Consider the following 24,892-nt stretch of genomic DNA (forward strand, 5'->3'; position numbering starts at 1 on the left):
ATAATAATAATTGAGATACTCAGCTGCAGTAAGCCTTGATTCATTGAATATGAGTGAAGAAAAGAGGAGTAAGTAGCTCAAGCTGTGTTTCAGCATCTGTGAATTCCAATGACTTTTCTGTCTTTTCTCTGGACTAATTCAGGTACAAACCATTCATTTCTGAGCACTAAACCATATAGCCTGTACTTTTGTAATCAAGCCAGAGTTTTTAAAATAAAAACATATTTTTAAAACCATGCTGGAGCATGTGTAAACTGATTGTCAGAAATAGTGGGTTTTTTAAAAAGGACTTATTTTATTTTCAGCAGAGGAAGAGATATGGTAGACAAGAAGACAATTTAGAGTGAATATTTTAGAAGTTTGGACTCTGATACCAACTGATGTAATAGAGAAAAACATAGTCCCAAATTGTTTTAATTGGTGTATTCACAGTATATCTAAAATGTTGGTACAGCCTAAGGGAGGATTTTTGGATGTGTCTGGTGCCAATTGCAAAGAAAATAATTTGATAAACCACTATTTTCATATCTTGATTTTTATTGAAGCACTTTTTATTGCACTTGCATTTAAAAAAATGTGTTTAAGAATTGTTGACATCTTTTGCCTTTAAAGTCTCAGAAAATTAGGTCAAAATTTCCCTCCATCAAAAACTGAGAAACTCAGAAATGACTTTTGCCTGTAGGACAGGAATGAAAGCACGTTATTTTAAAGGCCAGTGAAATATAACTGCAAGCAAACTCTTACTGTTGAAATCATAAGACTCATTCATCAGAATTCAAACAGAAGGGAATCAAAATGCTGATAAATTAGAAAATAAGGCTAATATTCAAATCCTCTTTAAAAATCTAATAATTTTCTAATAAGGCTTCCTTCTTACAATCAATAATTTGTAGATGCTAGGGTATCCCTGTATGAAACCAAATTTTTTAGTGCTGTTTGCCCACCTTTTGTGTTTGAGCACACACAACACAGTAAATGTCAAACAGCCACTTAGGAGTTCTTATATAGAGTGGATTTTTGTATTTGAATCAGGGATGTTGGCAATTTTAACTTCATACTAAAAATATAAATTACAAAAAACCAAAAATATAAGAACTTTTTCTGTATCCTCTGAGTATTCATAAAATGTTTAAGAAATTACCTGTAAGGATAATATCATTCTTTGAATCTTGAACCAGGTAGAATTTTGAAAAAATTAATATAATCCATCACCAAAAAGAACCAAATTACTTGTAGGGACCTGTTTGGAGCTACTTACCCAAGTAAAAGTAGCTCCTGTGTACTGACCCTCAAAAATGGCCATACAGGACATGAAGGACAAGATGTGGTTTAAGTAACCTGTGTCTGTGTATATTTTTAATTTGGTAATACAGTTTAATAAACCACTGAGTGGGACTGTTCAGTCTCCCTTTGCCTGCCATCAAAGTGTCTTTGCTGCTGGATTTTCATGTGCCTTCTCCTAATACAGGTGTTAGGGTTGCACATAGGAAAAATCACAGCTGATGCTGGTCTTTCAGCCCAGCTGATGCTGGGTATCCCAGCACTGCCAAGCTGCCTGCCTCTATATAAACTGGATTTTCCACACTGGTATGAAGTGTGGGCATAAAGAATTGTTGTATTGAGTGAACAAAGCAAGATCCTACTCCATGAGAAGCTCCAAACCTCTCCTAACCTGGTGAGGAAAAACATCCTTCTCTTCTCCTGATGGCCTTAGCTGAGGGTTTGGGACCTATTAGCAGTGCACAAGATCCCCTGTGCCAAATATGAATAGTTTGTCTTAAGCATTGAGCGCTGGTGGAGAAAGTTTTCCACAGGTGCAGAGAAGCTGCAATGGGGGCACTGTCCAGAAATTTCTCGTGTAGTACCTTCAATGGCTTCTGTAGCCCACATCATTTATGCGTGGCAGGGAAGGATCAGAGAATCCTTTCAGGGCATCACATCCCAGCACTGCTCTTGTACTTCACACCTTTGTGGTCTTTCAGCTCACCTACACTGACGGAGCCTGATCTTTGCTTCACAGAAAGGAGCTGCCTCCTTTGCAGTGTCCCAGGCTTTCCTGCTGTCATTTGGCATTTTGAACCTGTGCTAGAGCTAATATTGAGTGGGATCCTTACCCAGATGAAAATAGAGAAGGTTTGCTGATCCGCAGTTAAATGGGAGAGAGAATATAAATCCATGAATTTATATTTGTTGGTTAAAGCATATCTATTTAAATTTCAAAGTTCACATAATCAAGATTTTTCCCTGTTAATAATCAACCAACCACCACAGCCCCAAGTAAGAAAATCAAAACTCATGTTGAAGGGTTTGAGCATTACATTTTAGAATATTTCCCTCCATTCCAAATAAGTAGGGAAAATTAATTAGCCAAATCATCATTGTCATGCTCTTTTTAAGGAGCTCCTGGGGGCAAGCCCTTGCTTTGCATGCACTGTGATAAATATAAGTCGGCTGAGGAAAATCATTGAGATGTGTGGCATCTTTAACTCATAGATAATATCTTTGTTTCCTTTTTTCTCACAATTGAGGATGTTATTGCCTTTTTTTTCTTGGTAAATAAATTTCAATTAATGAAATTCCAGCTGTCTCACATATTGTGGTGGTGTAGATTTGAAAGCATTTAGCAGATGCTTGTATAAAAAACTATTAACACGTAGCAGGTTCCCTGACATTTTAAACCAATCCAGCTGGAAACAATACCAGAAAACAAGTCCACATTGCTGGAAAATTTAGGGCTCTCTCCAATGCAGGGAAAGATTCCTATGCAGAAAGTGACTTACTGTTGCAGAATATAAAAATGTCTGATGTTTTGTGAGAGGAACGTCATGAATATATTTTGTTGTCTTTATTTACTCTTTATACAAACTGTACAAGACTGCCTATAAAAAAGGAGCCAATTAAGATTCCAGCTAAAAGATAATATTGTCTCTTAAGTTTTTGCTCCAACTAATCACTTCTAGTATCTGACTGCTACTAAAAAGTAGCAGTCAGAAATTCTGATAATTTATTTGTCCCTAGGCATTTTAATCTGATACAATTATTTAAAAAACCCTTTAAGACAGCCATAAAAATCCTATTAGTAGTAGTCCTATTAGTAGTTCACCACTTAAAATCCTACCAGTAAAGTCAAGCTTGGGGAGGAAGTAAAGGAATGGGAAAGATGACCTTGACTTGCCTAAAGCTTGCAGTATTTAATTTGGAAATGGGCCATATTAGAGGAAAGTAGGTAAAAGCGATGTGCACATAATTCCAATGTGGTCAGTGCGCAATTCCTATTTGGAAATATACTTTTGGAAGTCCCTGCTCATTCTGGTGCAGTAATCATTGCAATATATGCATTTTAAAATTCCTACATTCATTTGCCTGTGTTAAAAAAAAGAAAGGAGACGAGGGAAACCAAATGCTTTGTGGAAAAGAGTATTCTTGTTATTTTTGTTTCTTTCTTAGGATTTACTGTGTGTAGAAACAGTAAAGCTGACTTTTCATCCTTGTTGTTCAAATTCCCCACTATGCAGTGCTAACACAAGACCCATTTTCTGTTTGAATCTGTCTAAGCTTCTAAACCACAATTTAAATGATGCACAGTTCTTGTGATCATATCCATAGCAAAGGGATGAATTCTTAATATAGAATGTTTTGTGATGTTACATCTGTGCAAGGTCCTTCAGTGCTTTCCTGTGCTTCACTGTGATTTAAGTTATTGCATTGTCAGTGTCTTCGAATAACCATGGCAAATTCAAATTTAAAGTCTGTCAGTTGGAAGGCAAATTTTAACAATTTACTGATAGTGATTTTACTTTAAGGTAGCTAGCCTCTGTCCTAACCACATACAGTTACAATAGCATTCCATGAGTCTACTCATCTATTTTAAGGATTTAACTGCAAAGGTAAATCACTGTGTAAGGTGGGTGTATACAGAACAGAGTCTGTAGGACAGTGACTGCAGAACTACTAAAAATATGTTGAGTACATTGCTTCCTTCAATGAGGATGAGGGTTGTTGGATCAAAGCAAATGGAAGAAACTAAACATGGCTGGAGTGTTTGACCCAGCTGAAGTGGCTGCTCAGACAAGCCTTCCATTCCTGTGACACAGAAGTACTGTGCTTCCCTCTGACTGTGTCATTGCCACAATCCTGTACTTGGCTGTCCTCTCTGTTGTAAATTAAAATAGATGAAAGCTGTCGAGCCAAGCCTGTGATAGAGGCTAATTTGATGTGATATAATTGATGAACTCTAAATCGTCCCACTTCTCTCTCTTGAAACATTCTGACTGGAGCTCAAAATGCCAGGGTGCTTTGATTTACACTCTGTCACTTTTATATTGAAAGTCTCAGTGTAGCAGCAGTGAGGGATTAACTTCTTCACAGTATTTCTTTCTAATCTGTAGAGTATGCACACACACAGGCTGGTGCAATCCCTTGTAGGAGCAGTACTGGGAAAATCACATTTCTTTGTTTGCAGCTGGGTTGTGCACAAAATTATTAAGATTAATAGAATAGCAACCTGACTTCTGCTGCTACATATATTGCCAAGGTAGTCTCTTGGAATAACTGTTGTGCTTCTTATTTCAGAACTGTATTTTAAACTTTTTTGGTGTAGCTATGCTTAAAAACCCTCTATTTCTGAAATTCTGATGGAGCTGAAATATTTTAGGAGATTAGACAAGTTCTCATCCCTTTAGCTTTCTAGGTAGCAACTCAACTCTTAAATTAATTCTCCATAGAAATGTTACATGTTTCAGCAATTTCTTGATTTCTGTACTTTCCTGTTCAAGATATTTGAACTCAGAGCAAACTGTCTTGGTTCCTTGGTTTCTTTCAAAGATAAGGGATGCTCAGTGGCCTTGATTTCTTAGTTCTCTAGGAGGAGTGGAAAGCTTTTCCATCAACTTTTACTGTTCAAGTATTCTTGAGCAGCCCCCATTAGAAGTGTAGCATCTCACATCTGCTAAATCAGTGGTTCCAACAGAAGCAACATGAACAAAGGAGAGCTGCTTTAATTCACATTATTACTCCGATCCAACAGCAGAACTGCATCAGTTTCAGAGCCTCTTGCTCCCCTGCACACCATGAGCTGGCTCTGCCCACATGCCATTCCCCCCAGCAGTTTGTGCCAAATTCTTGCTGACCTGAATGTACCACGTATGGTGAGCAAATCTGTGAAGTTTGAAATATTTCTTTGGCTAGCACCCAGATTTCAGATGGGCATCCTAGTTTCAAACCCCTTCTTGCTGAAAATGCCAAGTGGGTGGGATTTGTTGCAAGGAATTTCTGTACACTTGGAGCAACCAGACTTTTTTCTGGTCTTGGCTATAACTAAAAACTATGTCTTTACTAATGATTTCATTGAATGGCCGATGTGAAAGATACTGGGTGTTCAAACTTCTACTGGATGCAGTGGTTGAGCTAAAAATGAGGCTCATTTTTAATGAAAAGTGATTTAACAACCTTGTAACACAGGGTCAAAATTTGCAAGGATTTTATAAAAGGCCTTTATTCCCCCAAGAGAGTAGCACTAGGTGCTGTAGCTTGACCATTCAGCTCCTCACACTGGGGGTTCATGTGAGTCAGGGCATTTCCATCCTGACACAGGCAGGAACACTGGTCATGGTACCTCTTTTTGGTCCCCTCTGCAAGGCAGGGACAATGATGGTTATTCAGCTAAATACTCTAAAGAATAAAGCTTGAAAGCATTTAAAGGCATCAGTCAGTCATGGTACATCACCTGTTTAATTCCCTTAATGGTGATATCATTTATGCTTTAAGGAGCTTCTAAAGGATCACTTTAGGATAGTACTGTGATTGTCAGTGGTGCTGAACCTAAAAAGTTTAATTTACATAGTCGCTTTATCAGTGTACCAGTAATCTCAAATAATAGATGGTTTTAAAGAATTAGAGGTAATAATAAAGACAAACTTCATCTTTGTTGGAATACAGCCCAGTTTTCCTACTCAGCATTATTATTTCTTTTCTAACTTTTCTACGTGTTAGAGTTTCATTTAAAAATGAAGAAAAATAAATATAAGCTTTCAATTCAATGTCACCTGGAAAGAAAATCTGAATATTTGATCACCTGAAGTAACTACAGGGCCTGGCACCCAGGTACATTTCAGACACTTCAGCTTTTTATAAATTGGCCTAGCTCCAATTCAGTCATTATAATTTGGACTGCAACTTTTCACATCACTTCACAAAAGAAACGAATCCAGTGTCTACCCTTTTTCTGTCATGTAGGTTAAAAAATGCATTGACATTGTTTGCAAATTAAGATATACATGTCTTGCACTTTAGCTTCTCTTTAAAGTAATAGTATGTACGCTGCTTTTTTTCTCTGTGCTAGGGAATAGTCTCTTTTAAAAAGTGCTTTAGTTATGGCCTCTTTAAAAAGATTCTTAGGTACCTACAGTGAAAATGGGGTACAATATCAAGCAGTAAAGTAGAAAAATATGTAGGAGAATACTTGGTAAACATTTTCAGATATCAAAACCCGGTTAAATTTTTTTAGAATATGTAGAGAATTGGCTAAGCACATAGATGATTCCAGAGCCTGTCAGGTTTCTAAGATTTCAAGTACAACCAGAGATAATTCTCATCTGAGAAAAGAAGAGGGCAAAGGAAGGGCTGGGCAATTAGGCACCAGCCAATTTATCATGAATTGTTAGGATAGTATTGGGATAAACAATTTTTACATGATCTGTAAGAATTTAATGTTATTTTTTTCAAGCACAAGTTGTGTCGAGCCAAACCCAATTTCTTGATACAACAGATGAACAGACCTTTTAGACAAATAGGAAGCGAATGTCAAAGTGTGTTTTTGAAGTTGGATAGAAGTTGTTCATTGTAAGGGAAATGTGCATCAGGTGGGCTTCTGCTGGAATCTGATTCTGGTGTTGATTTAACAGACAGAAGGGAGCACTGAAGATGGGAGCAGGAGTGGGGAGATAACATTTACATACCCATGTTTGTTTGCAGTTGTGAAGGTTGAAGGGAAACTTCAGATTTATAAAGAACTCCTGTAAAGAACACAAGAGTTTTGGGGGCTATTTCTCCTCACTTGTAGGCAGAGAATGGTCTCCACTGCAGTCATTGGCTTAAATTTCAGCATGAAGATTTAATATAAGTGTTCTGGACTTCTGGAGGAACTGTGGAACCACTGTGGCCTTTTAAAAAACATACATCTGCCAGAAGAATCATGATCACACTGCCCTTGTGTAGGAGCAAGGCACGGGGTGGACCAAGTGATCTCGTGGGGCACCACTTTAGCCCAATTTCCTTTATCAGAACATGTTTGCTATCTTTAAAGCAATTTGAATTACTTTAGGAAGAGCTGCAAATTACCAGCTTGTCATCTGTTGTTTAAGATAAGAACTAAAGCTGTTTTTTAACAGTTATGATAATGATGGGTAATATTCATGGTGCCTCATGTCAAAAAGCCATTGCTTAACAACTGTTGATAGGAAAGACTAAGATTTTGTTGTTTTAAGTTTCCCACTGTGGCTATTTCACTCATAAAAATGGTAGTTACTTTTTAAAGTAGTTCTTTAGAAAACATTTTGAAAGCAGTATTTATGTGGCTCCATTGTAGATGACAGACTTCCAAGGCATAGTTTGCACCATACAATTCTTGACTGTCTCTTCATATTCTGAAATAATTTGAAGACATATTTTAATATATTCACTTATAAACAACTGTCCTTAGGTGAATACAGAATGTTTTCTGTGGAAACATTTCAACATCTACAATTAGTTGACCTGTCTCTTCTCTGTGCACAGAATTACTTTGCAGAACAAGCGTTTTTAGAAATTTCTGTCAGCTGAAAATGGCTGTGATAGCTAACAGCAAAATATTCAACAGTTTGCTGAAAGGATTTTTTAAACCCACTCGATTTGGAATAAGAGCACAATTCTGGGATTAGCAAAACCTATGAAAGACTTAAGTACATCTTTAGGAACCTTTAAAACGTTAGTGGTTACAGATCTGTGTAAATGTGCTACATGGATTCAGTGTGATACAAGTGAAAGTGATAATAGGATTTGGTCTTGTGGAGCACTTCTTAAATTTTAAAGCAGGAAATTGAATTTTGAGTTTATTATTGATTCTTAGTACCCAAAAAATCTCCCCATGCCAAAATATTCTTTAGAGAAGAGATATGAAGGATCAAACACAACCTTGTTGTAACATGATCCCCCATAAGTTACTGGCAAATGAGCATCACCCAGGGTGCTTCTTTCAGTGTTCTAGAGATGGGAATTCTATTCCAGTATCACAAAGTCCCAAAAGCTAAAGTCACAGCAGATTCACATTTTGCTCTTTGCTTGCTAATGTGCAATACATTAAATATCTGTTCCTTGGATCTAGCAAAAAAATGACCTTTTCAGGGCTCATCTTTTTTTCTCATTTTTGATTTGTTCAAGGGAAATTGCAGACGACTGGTATTTGGTTTCCAAAAGGGATACATAAAAACTTGACCTTTTGGAACTGTTATTTTTTGGGGATGTGTACACTGTATTTTAAGTATGTCTTAGCTGTTGTTTGCTGGACTATGTCTAGTTTAAATAGCCCTTCATTTTATTCAGTATAAAGCTAGGACAAAAAGTATAACTCCTCACATTTTTTTCCCATGACAGATCTTTGCACACGCCTGAGAGCACCTTTTCTTCAGGCAATTTTACAAGAAAGTGATACGGAATAGGCCCTGGTATCTCAGGAAGTTTCCACAGACTCTATTTTGCAGTGCAAATAGCACGTTATACTATGTCCATCATTGTAATATCTCATTGCCTACCTGAATGCTCTCTTGTGTCAGGGAACTTTCCACTTAGCACGGTGGGAAATGAGGCAGAGGGAAATGATTGTTTAGGAAGTTCATGATGGAGGGAATGACCAGATTCAGATTGTCAGATTCTGTCAGAACCATGGCTATTCCTGCTGCTTGGTTTCCTATGCCAGCTTTTATCCATCTCTTAAAATCACTGTACCTCATGCAGTCATGGAATAGTGAGCTTATTTCACCTAAAACCCAGCAAAAAGGTTTTATGACTGTGATCTGCCTTTCCAGTGAAAGCAGCTGATTTGGAAATTAACCAAGTCAAATAGTTTATTCAACATGTAAATGAGAAATTGCTCTCCTTTCCAGCCATATAAATAGCCAATTTAATCTGAAGAGATTTTCAACGCAAAGAGTTACAATGAGAAAATTTACAGAGAGGCAAGTTTTGTCTTGTGCAAATTAAAGTGAATAATCAGGGCTTCATAACAATATCACTACGTATAATTCAGTTTGAAAATGAGAACTTAAGAATTAGGAAGAGAATTAAATTGTGTTTCTAAGTAAAATATCAGTGATCCACGCAGATGTGTGCAAGTCCATGTAACTTCTGTTGATTGAATGTGGCAGTAAGAACCTTCAAGAATATTCAATGAATGGGTGAATTGCATTGTTTAGAGAGGCTCTGGTTTTGCAGGGCTGTCGATTTACATACAGTCTTAATTTTTTTTAAGCCTTGGAGCTTGTCAAATGCAGTGTGATCAGAAATTCATCAGTGCAACTCTCTGTGAGGTTTTGACATTTTTTCTCCTTGCAAATATTTTTCCTATAAAACTCAGATTTAATGCATGGCATTGTTAATGCTTCTGTTGTAGCTTTTGGATGTTACTCACATCAGCAGTTGACAGTACAGAAGCAGCAAAGGAGGTGACCAAGTTGTAACTGCAGACAAGTCAGACCTGCAGGATGAATAAGCAGAACAGGAATTTCAAATTAGACATTTGAAAAATCCTTGTCTCTAGGAGGGTTGTGCAGCACTGAGCTAGACAGCAGTTTGCAGAGAGTTGCAGAATTACCATTTTCCTGGATTTCAGTGCTCACCTTGACAAAGTCATACATGTCCAGGTACCACTTTGATAGTGTTGTCATCCAGGAAGAAAACCAAACCCATCTAAGATGTGAAGGAAGAAAAACTATAAAACCTAGGCAGTTGCTGTTAAAATAATAGACACTTTTCCATCTGCCATACCCTTATTTCTGGAACAGTGTACTGAGACTTCCTGGCTCTGTTTGGCAGTCAGAAATCTCCTGAACATTTTTTCTGGTGTTTGCCACCTCATACTCCTACCCCAGTGTGCATCTGCCCTGTGACCCTGGGCATGCACACTGGTCTGTGCCCCCTTTATGGCACACTATGGGTACCTTTGGTTGCCTGTGGGCTACAGGAGCTCGTTAGAGGTGCCCAATAGTAACAGAAAGATCTTTGAAAGGATTGCTCTGTTCATCCTGTTATGGCACTAAAATGGCCTCATTCTTTTCAGCTCTCCTAATCTCTCAGTCTCTATAGAATGTCTGCTACTGTATAACAAAGAGAAAGCACACCTCTCCTAGTTCCTAACAACTCATGCACTTTATTAGATTTTTTCCAATTAGGGCTTTTCCAGGACAGTTATGCTGGAAGGTGAACAGAGTAGAAAAGCCGTGCTAGTCAGAAGAGCAATATCCAATTCCACATGAGAGAGCAAATCTTAAAGAAAAAAAGAAACAAAAAAGAAGCAAAATGGTAACCTTTCCTAAAATACAAGACTTGAAACATGTCAGCCTGAGTTTGCTGAAATATTGTATTCTGTTAATGTTAACGCACTATAATATGTATTTGACATTGAATGTTTTATTGTACATGAATACAATATAGGCATTAAAATATTTTGAAAGTGATGTTATCAACCAAGAGCAAAAAGTATCAAAACGTTTCTACTTAAATAAGAACTGTGCAAGGAATAAATTTCCTTGTTATAGTGCATCCGAGATGCCATGGAACATTTTCATTTACTCCAAACTGCATTGATCAGAGGAGTGGATCAAAAAAATTTTTTGATCAATGCTAAAATTGAATTGTATTCTCAGGCAACTGCTTTCTTAGGATAAAATTCTAGATGGGAAAGCAAGTCCCATTTCAAAATCTTTATTTCACCAGGACACCAAAACTCAAAATTATCATTATCTGCAGGCTAAGATGTCTACATGTTCATGCGGAATCAGGTGAAATGCACATTCCCATGATAGGGAAATAATTATGCCAAAATGGTTGGGTTTAGAAGAAATGTTTTAAAATATGGGTGTCAAGCGAGAAATTGACCTAATTTATAGTGTCCTAGCATCTTACTGTTCTTCACTGAAGACAGCTATACTTCTATACTTTATATTAAAAACTCCTTAATAGGATATAAATTAATACATGAGAATTGCTGCAAAATAATAGAGATGCCTAAAAAAATTAATCTTGTCAATAATCTTGTACTTAATGAGATTTAAAATTATGGTAGAACTTGAAATTGGTTGTCTGCTAAGTCAAATAAATGCTCATTGAATTTCTCAGCCCTGTGCTGAGAAAATAATATTTTTAATTTCCCATACTTTAAAGTGGATATTTAGAGATGTGCCTGCATTCCAAATGCTATAGATCAAATTTGTGGTAAAATATTCAAATATTACATGTTAATACTATCTGTTTATCTGATGTCTCCAAGTGAATGTCCCTAATTACTGCAGAATTGTGGGTTTGGAGTTTTTTTCTGTAAATTTCAAAATTCAGTATATTTTTTGGAATCGAGTATATAGAAGTAACAGCATTGTAGTTTCACTTTCCACTATCCCCTGTTTATTCTGCCTTAGTTGTGATGAAATCAGTGGAGGGATTTTGTTTGGTTTTTTATCTCTTTGCTGAGAGGGTAAGGAAGAGCTTTTTCACTCTTCTCGTGAAATGGTTGATCAAACAGTTTCCATCCTCCTTGCCCTGTGGGTGAGGTACAGATTCCCCATAAATGGAAGCTCTAGAACTTTATCCCAATATTGGTACAGGGGCAGTTGCCAATGGTGGGAGGCAATGACCTTTTCCAGCCACAAAACTGATTTTAAACATCATAATATCTTCCTGTATTTCTCCTCATTGCATCTTGGGTTTTTTTTTCTGTCGTGCACCTTGCAGAGAGCTTTAAAGTGATGAAGGAAAGCAGCAGTGTTTTGAGTAAAATACTTTGATGTGCAAGTGCTCAGCTGCCAAAATCAGCAGCGCTTTATGGGCAACCAAACATTTTCAAGTTTTCATTCTTGTTTACAGAGCTAATTAAGAATCTTTGTTGCACTCTTTTCAAATGGCAGACTATCGAAATTACAGTGACTATCTTTTGAATGAAAAGGTTCTGATGAATGCCTGACCAGGAGAAGAGGGGGAGAAACCTACTGGCCTTAAAAACCAGATAACATATAAAAATACATTTCTTTTTATTCTGCATTAAATAAATCTTTTAAATAGTAGTATGTGCATTTGGAACATAGGTTTTTCTGCTTGTTTAAGTATTTTCCCCAAGCAATTCTATTTGTTTAAAACAGTGTTTGGTTTCCCATTAAAAAGTAAGCACTTGCCAATAGCTCTGCAGACTTAGAATACTGTAATGAGTTCCATGTGGCAGGACTGTTCTAATTACACTGTTTTCTTCAATTTTTGCTATTTTAAGAGGAAAAGGAGGTACATATAGTAATTTTAGGATGTAGTGACTCATTATTTTATACTTGAAGTTTTTGTGGTCTTTCTCAAGGTGTTGGTAGGACTGGAGGCTCATAGTAGTTCTTTCCAGCAGTAAAATGTTTTAGTAAATTGTATTGATGTAAATCAATGCTGATGTAAATCCTAGACAGAGACCAGCAGTTTTATGTTGAAGTAAAGGGTTAAAAACATAATTCTTAACCATCTAGATATTCATACTTGGCTTTTATTTATTCTCAATATAAAACATGCAGTTTTGCCCACAGACATATTGATTGCCCTCTTGGTGTGATATACTGGGAGCCCATTTGTGCAGGTGCTTGCTGACAAACACTGCTTGGCTATAAAATCCAGGCCTTGGGGATGTACTGGGTGTGTACTGAGAAGTTCTGGTCTGATTTTAACGTTACAAGTGCATCTTTAAATTTCTATAGACAATCTTAAAAAGCAAGCTGAGGCAAAATGCATAAGAAGCACTACAAAACGAGTTTGTTGCTTTGTAACTGATCTTAAATCAACAGTGTTTATTAGTAAGCTGCCAGCAAATATTTGCTTGCATACCTTTTATTATTTCAAAGGCTTTTATTAGCAGTATGTCATGGTGTTAGTGTCATTTACATTCAGACACCACTTTCTAATGTTTTAAGCTTTCCAGAGATAACAGGGAGAAAAACGTTAAGAAAATGAAACAGATATTTTCTAATAAATCATTTTTGCAAGCGTTTTGTCTCTTCAAGATTCTGTGACATCCTGTTCAGCTGAAGGAACACACCACTTGAATTGCACGACTCATTCACCTTAAATATTTAATAATGCTTTCATTAGTTGCACTGAACCAGTGGAGTAAGATCTGTAATATCTACTGCTGGTCATCATTTTTATTCATTGTGGTTTAATAAGCATTATAATTACAGACAGAGGAAGAAATATGAGTTAACTTTGTGGTTTTGCTTGGGACTTCTGTGCACACTGGTATGATTGGAAGGGATTATACAAGCTCTGTGAGCATAGCTGAGTGTATTCTAATGTACTGGTGCAGAGTTCCCAATCCTGGCATATTATTCTTCATATGAAAGTAACACCAGAAAAGATTCTGCATAAAATTGAGTCCTGACACTATTAACTCCATCTGGCTTAGTTGTGAAGTATGAAAATTTAAAGGCCAAGTGGACTTGTTTTTGGCAGGTGTTCTAATGTATGCATTATCAGCGGAATTAGACTTCAACCATTTTTATCAACCATTTTCTATATTTGCTTGTAACTTACAGAAATAGCAGTTATTTAGAGAGAACAGTCAGTTATGGAAGCTTTCATTTGGAAAGTTTGTCAGAGTTCAAGCTAAAAGGCCGTTTGTAGGCATCATAACCTTCTGTGCTTGTTTCTCGAGTAAATGTAGATGGTGATGATTATGATTTGGTATAACTTTCTCACTTTGATATCACAAAAGTGGCTGTGTGCATGCTGTTTGCGTTCTTATGTTTTAATGGGAGGTATAGTAGGGCAGACTGATATCTGGTGCATTTTTTAATGTTTTGTTAAAACATCATTTTTTCCTCATCAGCAACTTATGCGGGAGCGACAGCAGATGGCCAGCCGCCCCTTTGCTTCTGTCGATGTAGCACTGGAAGTAGGAGCTGAGCAAACAGACTTTCTACGAGGGCCATTAGAGGTAGGAACAGTGGTGCTGACAAGGGACCATTGTGATTTGCATATTTATATTGCCAGTCTCATCTGCATCTGCTTCTGAAACCAAGCAGCATCTGACTACCTGGAGCTGACAAGTCTCAGCTACATGTGTTTTGTCATTTCCAAGGCACAGAGTTTTAATCTCATGACATAAGCTGTACCTAAAACCACTGGAGAATCCATTAGCCTGGGCTGGGGTGACAGGCAGCTCACCTGCCAGTCCTGTTGTGATGGATGTGAGCTGAAGAAATGCAGGACTCGGGCAGGAGTCAGCAGCAAATGTCATGCTCAGTCCTTCAAGTACACAGTGCCATCTAGTTAACATCTATCTTAATTAACAGATTACAACAAACAACCTAACTAAAGCACCTTAGAGTAAAAATTCAGTGTTGCTTTATACACAGAGGTTTAAAGCATACAGACTGTACTGCATGGTTCTGTTTGTAGGAGATGGCCACATTACTGCATTCTTTTATTGCAATTGCAGTGCATTGGAAAAGAAATAGTAATATGTAAAGCAATATAATATTGGAATGGTGTAATAATGCATGAAATGGATTCTAGAAGTTTCGCCTGAAAATAGAAGGAAAATTACCATATGTGGATAATAATGAATATCTAATCTAGCTTCAGATTTTGGAAGATGATCTTCTACTCCTTTACTCCTTTGACTTTATTTACAATATTGTGTTTACAGTTATTACTTCAGCCTGTTTACAGTGGGGCCTGGGAACAAGGTGTTCTAGCTTTGAAATTTTTCAAGATTGTACTCTTCATTGCTGCCAATTCTTCTTAAATTCAAAGCTTCTCTTACTTTCCTCAATAACCCATCTTAGTGGAAGGTTAAATACAATCTCTCAAAGCTCCAAGGTTCAGGGAGAATGAGTGATATGAAAAACAAAAGCATAGTAGAAAGAAAAAGATTCAGCTATTGAGTACTTATCGAAGCGAGGTGCTCTGTCCTGCTATTGAACAGGAAGTCATCCCAATTGTTCTTACTGTCACAATTTAAATATTTGGAATAGGTGGCTTCTTCTTTGAAGAAGCTGTGTTATTTTCTGACTTAATACTAAACCCCTCGCATTCTTCACCAAAACCACCTTATTTCTGTCTCTTATCTTGGAAGAGAAGACCTCTCCAGCTCCCCAAGCTGAGGACATTACACTGCAGTTAAAAGTTAATTTTTTTGCAATGTGATTTCATTGTCTCTGCACTGCTATCTGAGGAGATTTTTTCCTGTTTTCTTTTCAGATGGAGGCAGTGAATGGATGATGAGGCATCCATACTCTAATTTTGTACATACTGATTATTTAATTAAACTTTAGAAGTAAACATCACAACTTAATTGCTACATTTTCTTTCTCGTGTTTTTTATTTAGCACTAAAAGAGATAGATCCTAAAATATTTTAATTATATTTTACAGTTTTTATTACCTTCTTTTTTTTCCTAGCCAAGCATTTTCTAGCAATTGTTTAGAATTCGGCATCCGTAGTGGTTTATTTCTTAATTAATACATAGTATACATGGAATGAAGTCCATTCAAAATTTCCTTGGAATTATACTGATCTATATCTAAAAAAAGTCATTGTGCTGGGGATTAAATGAATGTAATTCAAGTGTTGATTGTCCTTTGGTATATATTCTGTAAAAATAAAGGGGCTATATTGAGCTTCTTTGCTTAAAGTTTTAGTTGCTGTTCTGTTCTTCATATTCTGCTCTTTTGGACTGAGGCCAGTACAGGTCACACGTTGCCAGGATACAATGCTCAAGAACAGAACAGTATGAAATACCTGTAAACCTCATTTTATTGTATTCATTTAGAATCATTAAACTACATTAAAAATTTTGTCATATCTGACACCCATTGGCCCTTTCTGAGACTGAAACTTAAGGATCTTTTGTGAAAAAATGAGAATATATGGTAACTTCAAAATGTTCTGCTGCCATTGCAGAGGGCTTGCACTGATATACCAGGGGTTCCAGTTTTGATGATGGTGCATTGCATTCCCTCTCCTCACACTTTTATTTGCATCGTGTGTTACTCCCTGATACTTTGGACATTGTTGTTACACTTCTATTGGTGTTGGAAGAACTCTGACACTTCCAGTGACACCACATTGATCTGTGGGCCCTTTGGGCACTGGGTAACATCACTGAACTCTTCCAGACATTGCTGCAAGCCTCCCATTCAGCTGCACAGTAAAGCTGCTGTTCAGTAAGGTCACCTGCCTCCCGTGGTGGTGGTGGTTTTGTACAACTGGAGCTCTACATTAATGCTGATGCTCTGGTACGTGGCAGTATTCATATGACTGCACATGGTAATGCCAGGATACTCTTTGGTTAACAGCTGTATTTTGCATTTATTTGTAAATATCCATAGTAGCTGTTTTGCTGGAGAGGTTTAGTTTGCAATAGTAAGGCACTTTTTACCCAGTGTTCAGAAAAGATAAAAAAAACCCCAACAGTATAAATACTGTACTTAAAATGATTGCCTAGTTTAGATACTTACAATACAACTGGTAATATTTGGGTCTATTTTCAGTTAGCAGCAATTTGCAATAAATTAAAATAAAATTCTGAAAACACTACAGAGGAGAGTTGAACCTCAGTTTTGGAGTCTCCATCAATCAGCCTATCTTTCTTAATGTTTTGACAACAAAATGACAGCATCTCCATATTAACTCCTTCAAAAAACTTTAATCTGCATCATATTCCTCCTCTTCCCTATCTGAATGGGTTTTTAGGCATTGCCAATAGCCTTTGTTCTTACCCATTTAAACAACATTATTTATCAGTTTTTACCTCCTCAGGCCACCTTTTAAATGAGCAAGACTCATCTTGTTTTCTATTCTGTCGTGTTGGCTTTATTACAACTCTTAAACGTTTTATTGTTGGTTTAAACTTAACACAAAAGAAAGCAGACTTCGTTTTTCCCTTGCCCTCCTCTCCTGTATCACACCAACCACTGCCTTCCTAATGATATGATAGGATATTAATTGGGATGTTATCCCAATTCTAAATGTACCAAGCAGCACCCACTCCTGTTGTGCCATGATATTAATGATATTTAACCCGTGCTAGTCCTGATCTGCATTTTCATCTGCTTCTGTAATGATTTCCATTGCACTGCTTGGAGGTGATGAGGTCTGGGTGAGCCCTAGCAGGGAAGGTGAAGCTGGAGGCAGGACACCCCTCGCTCCCTCCTGGGCAGAACAAGAGCAATCTGAAGTTACTGTGGTGGAGAGGGGGAAGGGAAGCCTGGAGGGCACTGACCCTCTGGATCCCAAGAGGGGAGCAGTCCAGTGCAGCTCTGGTGAAGTCACTGGTGAACCAGGGGAAGGGAAAAGGACAGAGAGAATTCCCAAGGGCCCCTTGCCAGCAGTAGCGCATAGCACAGGCTTGTCAGAGCAGAGTCAGAAAACAGCAAAAGCATCCTGTCCAGAGAGTTTGAGAATATTAGCTATTTTGTGATACCACCATAATTTTTTTCAGTACCACAATCATAAAAAAAATCAAAGTAGCATCATAGATCAATAGATGCTCATTGCTGAGCTTCTTGGCACTCAGTGCCCTCAGTGTTACAGTGTTTTTTATTCCTTTCATTACTTTTTTCCACACATCTGAGCCATTTCCAGACTTGGCTGCTTTTTAGTTCTCAGTATATACCAAAAGCTAAATCATTTAGGCTATCTTCATATTCTAAACCTCCTTTAGGCAATTTTTTTCCCTAAAATGTAAATCACTTTTGAAGAGTTTCTTCTACTGTGCTGCTGACAGTCATTTCAGTTAATCTATGTGTTAACTGAGAAGTAAAACAATGTTTTTCCCCTCTTTGCCTAATTTCTGGGTATTTTCTTTTGGAAATGAGGACAGATTATTTCCTTAGGTAAGACAAGGTAAACACTGCTGCAAACAAACACTTAATGCCTGGTCATGCTAAGGCTCTGAACAGCAGCATCTTACTGTGCTGCATCTGCTGGAGTAAAGACAGACATGGTGTTGCCTGCAGGAGGGCCAAGTGCAGATTTACTGCTGTGATGATCATCCATTTGATATATTTGTGGTATTACTTGGATTTTTTTTTCAAATCAATGTTATTTCATAATTATTTCTGCAGAAAAGCACACAGTAGATCTTTCAGTCATTTTGCCATTAAATTACTGCACTTTCCCTAGAGTTGTCATAGATATTAGACCATCCTCTGCTTCTGACAAGGTAGGATGATGTCAAATGTTTTGAATTTCTAATAAAATCTATGTTTTTTCTCTAGCAAATAATGTTTTCTGGTGAGTAATATTTGTGATTCATTAAATAAGTTTTGAATTTCAGGCCCTTTTGATAAGTATGAAGCAAATATTGGCCATTATTTGTCATTTTTTGAGTAAATAATTGGAAGGTGTGCACTGACACAAGCAGCTGTCATTTTATACAAAGAATGGCTGCTGGAAAGTAGAGTGACTTATCAAAACACATTGCAATCCTGTAGTACAGATTTGTGGACTTTTAAGTAATTGTAGTATATATTAATAAGTTGTGCTGTGTGTTATGTTCTCTTGCCAGTAAAGAGACTTTTTTCTTGGTTTACAAATAAATCTAGTTAAGGTGGGTTAATTTTCTTATATAATTTCACTAAATCAGTGAGTAACTTTTGAAAATGCAGGCTACCTTGTTTTGAACAAAATTCACCTAGTTGCATGCTTCATCAGCATTGCACCTGCATTGTGTTGATGACATAATGTCTAAAGCCAAGGAACAGGCTCTTCCCAACTCCTTTGTACAGAGCATCACCTTTCTTCTCGATATGCTCAGTTCCTAATATTAGTCTCAGTATCAGAGTATCAGTTTCACTGCCCTTGCAAAAAGTAATAATTTATTTTAGATAATGGTGAAGTTTTCCCTCAAATGGCCATCTGGGTTCCAGTGACCATAAAGGCAACATGTATTTGGCAACAGGAGCTATCAAAGGCCTTTATAGTTGCCCTTCTTGCCTACTGAAAAGTCATGTCATAGTCTTGAGCTGCTCTCTGTGCCTCCAGGGAGACCAGAGGAGGGAGAATCTGAGAACAATGTGAGCAATCAGAGACCTAGAAATTATAACTACAATGAAAAGTCACAGACAATGGGGTAGGTTAGTTAAAGGAGTCCAGATAATAACTTGCAGATATGCAAAAGGTAAACAGCAATCAGGAAGGCAAAATCTTCCTTGGTGTGCTGCAGGTGGCAGAAGTGTAATGGACTTAAATTGTAGGAGGGAAGGGTTAGGAAGATATCAGGAAAAGCTTCTCATAATAAAGCTGAATCACTGAAAGCAATTGCCTGGGGAGGTGATGGAATTTCTTTTATTGGAAGCTTTTTAGAGCAGGATGGACAAATATTTCTGAGGTCCTATGTACCATAGCTGCATTAGATACCTCCTTTCAGATCTGTCTTTATTGTTATTCTGATTGCTCCCTAGCTCTTCCTTCTTCAGACTCTCTGAAAATGTTCAATTTCTCTTGTTTGAGCACCTTAATTACCTTCACTGCAATGTTAGTCTTCTGTTACTGAATATTTATGACCCTTCTTTTCACTTTTGCTGTTTTATTCATTGACTTACATCCTCCATTTTCTCTCAAGATCAGAAACTGTTAAGTCATCTCTGACCCCAGCCTCTCCCTGACTATAGGTCTGCCAAACATGATCACCATCCTATTTGGAATAGCTTCAATATTCTCCTTGAAGTCTGTACTGATGATGTAATTAGTTTTTTTCTTAACAAGTGCATTGCCATTTTTATAGTCTTTCAAAATCCATGCATCCTAGACTAGTAGTTCTCAGAGAAATGTAGTCAGATGTCACACCTGACACTGAAGAGGAGAAACCTGTATTGGATTACATTTTCTACTTTTCTGTATTGCTCAAAGATCATGTTAAATTTGCTGTCCACTACCTCAAGAACTCCATTATTTTGTGCTACACTTCAACCTTGATGGCTCACTGCCTTCTCTGCCCCCTCCCTCAGTACTGTTCATCCAGAAAACTTTCTCCTGAGCTATTGAGTCACTTTATGTTAAACCCTACTGTCCAGCATTTTTCCTTCTTTGTAAATGTTTGCTCCACATTGTGTGTGGTTTTTTTTGTGATGTTATGTGCAAGGGCTGTTATATCACCAAAATTCACATCTGGTGGCTCTTCCACTAGAGAAAAGCATTACCCCAAAACAGCATTGTTTGGTTTGCACCACCTCCTTCCTTATATGAAGTTTTTCATGCAAGATGTTTAGATTTCACACTATTTTGCTCCTCATGCAGTGGTTGCACACAACAGGGTCGCTCTGCCCAGTTAAATATCTTTACATTTCCATAAGATTTTTGTGGCTTCACCTAAAATGTATGTCTAGAAACCTGTGAGTGTTCTGAGCCTAAGATTCAGAACAAATGCCTCACCTAGCTGCTCATGCATACTGGTCACAGCTATAATTTTTGTGTGTTGTGTATACTAAATCAATGGAAAAGGTATAGATGTTCAATTTGTTGCACAGAATTACATTAGCAATATTTTAAGGTTTCTGAGTAGCATTTTTCTTCTCTGGCATATGGGGAAGCTAAAAATAACCTGAGAAATGCTGCCTGGAATAAGCCACATTTTTTTCATACAGACCATATTTGTGTGCGTGTGTTTGTTCCTAAAATATACACTAACACCTCAAAACCTGTTGGTGTTTTGGTTGAGTCCTTAACTTCAAGTTTTTAAAAATTCTGTATCAGTTCTAAAGTGTATCCAGTCTCTTAAATGTGCAAAAATTTTTTTTTCTAAATCCCTGTGTTCTTTTCTCTGCTTCTTTATTTCTGTCCTCATGGGCAAACAGGTGTTGTGAGAAACCCTTAGACATGATGTAGAGGAGATTTGTCTAGGTGGAGGTTGATTTCCTAATATTTCACCCTAACAGGAGAGTAAAGGCTTTGCTTGTTACCTCGTGAACTGTAGGATCTGTAAATTCACAATTAGTTCTGAGAACCTGATTTTGTGTAGGTTTTTGATAAAATTGTATCTTTCCACTTCACAGAGTGTATTTGGCACACGTACTGCATAATCAGATGACTACAGAAATTGTTTGGATAAAAAGATATTATTTGTGTTGAGCAAAATTGCAAATAAATTTCATGCTCAATTAGAGGAATTTTGGCTTACAAGCAAAGTGTAGGTGTTTCAGGGGTATTGGCATGCTGTGAATAGAACTCTTAAATCAATGTATTATGCATAATTGCAAATCCAGAGTATCACAGTAATTGTTCTGATTGTTTTAAAGCAGAAGTGTTTATGTGTTTCTGTAAATGTTATGAATAATGACACTCTGTCTTTTAATAAATTCCGTTTTTGCAACATCTTATTTCATAAACTAGACAAGTACAAAATTCAGCAAATGCAAAGCAATTTTATATACTTATATTTTTAAGTACCCTTAGGATTCTCCTTGAACGAGTCTTGGTCATGGAAAGCTTGCCTTTGGATATGAAATCCAGGAGAATGAGATATTTCCAGAATTATTTTAATTGAGCATACCAAAGCATGGAAAGAGTTATGCTATCAGAGTAACTAAAAAAGCATATAGATGGGAATATTTCTCTGTTTACTTGCCTTTCTGTACACCTGATTTGCACATGCCATTCTCTGATTGGCTGCTCTTTTAGTTGTGTGTATTTTCTTAGTACCTCTTTTGGTTTTAGATCAGAAGCTATTTCTTATCTTTAAAGTAGGACGTTTCTGTCTTTAAAAGGAAAGGGGAGAAGAAATAGGTACAGAAACTATAATGTTTCATCAGCTATTTCCCATGTTTCCAGGTAGAACTGGGTACTGGAGGGTGCTCTTTGATTTTTAGCAACTTGTAGTCCTTAGTTCTAATTCAGAGGCTTTATCTTCATGCTTGTTTCCAGCTGTCTACTCAAGATTCAGATCTACCTTCCAACAATACCACTGAAACTGCAGCAGACACAAGACAAGAGCACTGCCTGGGCTTTTCTTCACAAAACTTGGCAACCTGTATGTCAAGCAATATTTAAGTTATGCTGATTTTCACTGAAGTTTTATCATTCTGTATCATGTATCAAACTGTTTTTTTGTCTGAAGTGAATATGAATTATTTGCATAGAAGGCCCCTGCCCTGGATGACTCAAAGCTCACCCAAACTTCAGAGCCCCATCCCATGTGCCATCCAACACATCCAATGTGTTTCCCATGACTCTTCAACCCAGCAGCACTTTACTGCTTGGTTCTGTCTGCTGTGCATTGGACATCATAATTCTTCAATTTCTGGTTGCAGGGTGGCTCAATTTCAACAAAAAGGTTGAAGCTTGTTAGTTTTTAGGTAGGCTATGAGCCCCCTCTGTTCTGCTGTCTGTCACTAGGTGCCCTATTAAAAGGTTTGTCCCCATGTTTCTTATCAGCTCCCTTATCAGCTCTTGTCCACAGAGACTTCTCCAGATTGAACAACCTTTCCTCACAGGAGGGGTGTTCCTTCTCTCTGGTAATTTTGGTGGCCCTCCTCTGGATCCACTCTAACAGCTCCATGTCCTTGCTGTGCTGTAGAAAAGTCATCTCTTTCTTCCCCTGCATTTTGTGAGAGGCAGTTTCTGGTTTTCCACTGATTGTTCAGGAAGGTGTGAGTGCTTACAGGCAGACTGGATCACTTAGGTGTGACTAACTCAAATTTTCAAATAAACCATGAGGCTGGTTCATGAGTTATGGGGTGTGGATTCCATTCACTGGCTTCAACAAAGCAGAGCTAGAAACATTGTATAAGGTCTTAATTTCAGTAATAATCTGAAGAATTATCTTTGCATAATACCAAAACCCAGCAAAATATTGGAATTTGAAAAATGAGAGGGCTCAGTCAGGATTTACAGTAGGATTATTTAATGGTACTGAAGGAACCTTCTCCTTGGACCATTTCTTCTGAAAATCAAAAGATTCTGAATGGTACACTGCAATAAACTAAACACTGCAGTAAAGTAGAAGTTTAAAAGGCAGTTAGACTGCAGTGAAATTGGGAAGAACATTGAGTTTGTATCAGGGCTATCTCCTTCAAAAAATCAGCAGTATTTGTGATATGTGATCACTTCCAGATATAACAAATCTCTTAGAGTTTCCTATAACAAAGACTGTAAAACATTATTGTTCATTAGTGTGAAGCGGTAAAGTTTTTAACAGATACATAAGAAATAAAACTTTCCTTTTTTTCATCTTTGGTATATATTAATCTTACTAGATTTTTATTTAAAGTAGAATTTTGCCTTTTTGAGTGCCATTCCTTGTACTATATCCTTGGCAAAATGACCTTTTTCTTATCTTTATTGGCCAGCTTTCAGTAAGAGACTAGAAAGTTTATAGAGGTACTTGCTGTCACCTTCTTGTCTCAACTGTTTAGGCCTTTAAAAATGATGTACAAATATTGAACCAGCTGCAGTTAATAAATAGTTATTCTTTTCTACAAACAACTTATTGGTTATTAAAGGAAAAGTCACTGGGCTGTTGGAAAAGTAGGGAAGCAATTTGTTTTATATTGAGAAAGATTTCAAGTTGTAGGAATCAGAATGAATAAAATATGCCCTTCTGAAGGTGCTTAAATGTCATTTTATGTGCAGAAAAGAGCATTATCCAATGACTCACAAATATAATTTATGTTTTGCAACACCGAGCACACAAATGCAGGGTGATCTTTAAGATCACCACTAAATACACCAAGAGTCACTGACACAACTTTGGCAGTGAGATCCAGTGAGATCATTTCCCTCTGGGCATATGGATGCTGTAAAGTGTGTCTTTCTTGGTCTTTTATTTTTCATGGAGGAAATTTTGAGTATATATGTGTATACATATATATAAAAATATATAAATATTACCACTTTCTTATAAATTAAGTCAGATAAACAAAAAATATAATCTCCAAAGCCAACTGTCATGTACTTCTGTGTACTTTCAGGCATTGATCATGAACATTATTTGAATTACTTTCTCCCATCACTTGTTGAACTCAAGGTAGAGTTGCACCAGGTCCTAATGCAACACAATATAGATCTTCCAGTGTACCATTAGAAGGAAAGTAGTGAAATAGTTAACTTACTCTATTGGTTTATTGAGGAATAGTGGATTTGTGTGTACAGTTAAATACAGAGTAATTGCAGAAATATACTTTTTTAAATTGAAAAAATGTTTTAGTTTTCCCATTTCCTGCTACAGTTAAATGGTAGAAGAGCACCTACAATCTGACTATGATTTTTTTTTCTCCAGAATAGTTAGAGCATCTCTTTTCTTTCTATTAGGACACTTTCATGAACAATATTCATTGAAATGGCAGCAATGTGCAGCATATTTTGATCTAGCAACAGTTTATAACCAGTTTGCAACTACTTTGCAAAATAAATAGCTAAACTAGCATTTAAATAAACCAACCCAAATGTCTGTCTCATCAATGATATTTGATTCTGTGAAGATGTAATAGCTCAAGGTGAAAAGGAAGTAAGGGAACTGAAAGGAGTTCTCAGGCAGTGTAGGTACACATACACTACCTACAGCCATTGGCATCCACTGATGGAAATGGCAGAAATCCAGTATATTTAGTGTGTGATGTCATGCTTTGGGTTTGGCTTTTTTATTTTTTTTTACACATTCATTTGGGCTTGAATTTATGTGAGA

At 37.0% G+C, this 24,892-nt stretch overlaps 1 protein-coding gene across 3 annotated transcripts in view; it reads left to right on the plus strand.

The window, feature by feature from the left end:
• The window catches only part of ATRNL1 (attractin like 1), a 425,510-nt gene that overhangs the window by 296,711 nt on the left and 103,907 nt on the right, over nucleotides 1-24,892 (plus strand). For all 3 annotated transcript variants that reach the window (XM_030950737.1, XM_030950738.1, XM_030950739.1), the window contains exon 27: nucleotides 14,096-14,203. In XM_030950737.1, coding sequence (XP_030806597.1) covers nucleotides 14,096-14,203 — 108 coding nt within the window. The remainder of the gene's footprint in view (nucleotides 1-14,095; nucleotides 14,204-24,892) is intronic.

The sequence above is a fragment of the Camarhynchus parvulus genome, chromosome 6 (genome assembly GCF_901933205.1).
Source record: "Camarhynchus parvulus chromosome 6, STF_HiC, whole genome shotgun sequence".
In the NCBI taxonomy this organism is placed as follows: domain Eukaryota; kingdom Metazoa; phylum Chordata; class Aves; order Passeriformes; family Thraupidae; genus Camarhynchus; species Camarhynchus parvulus.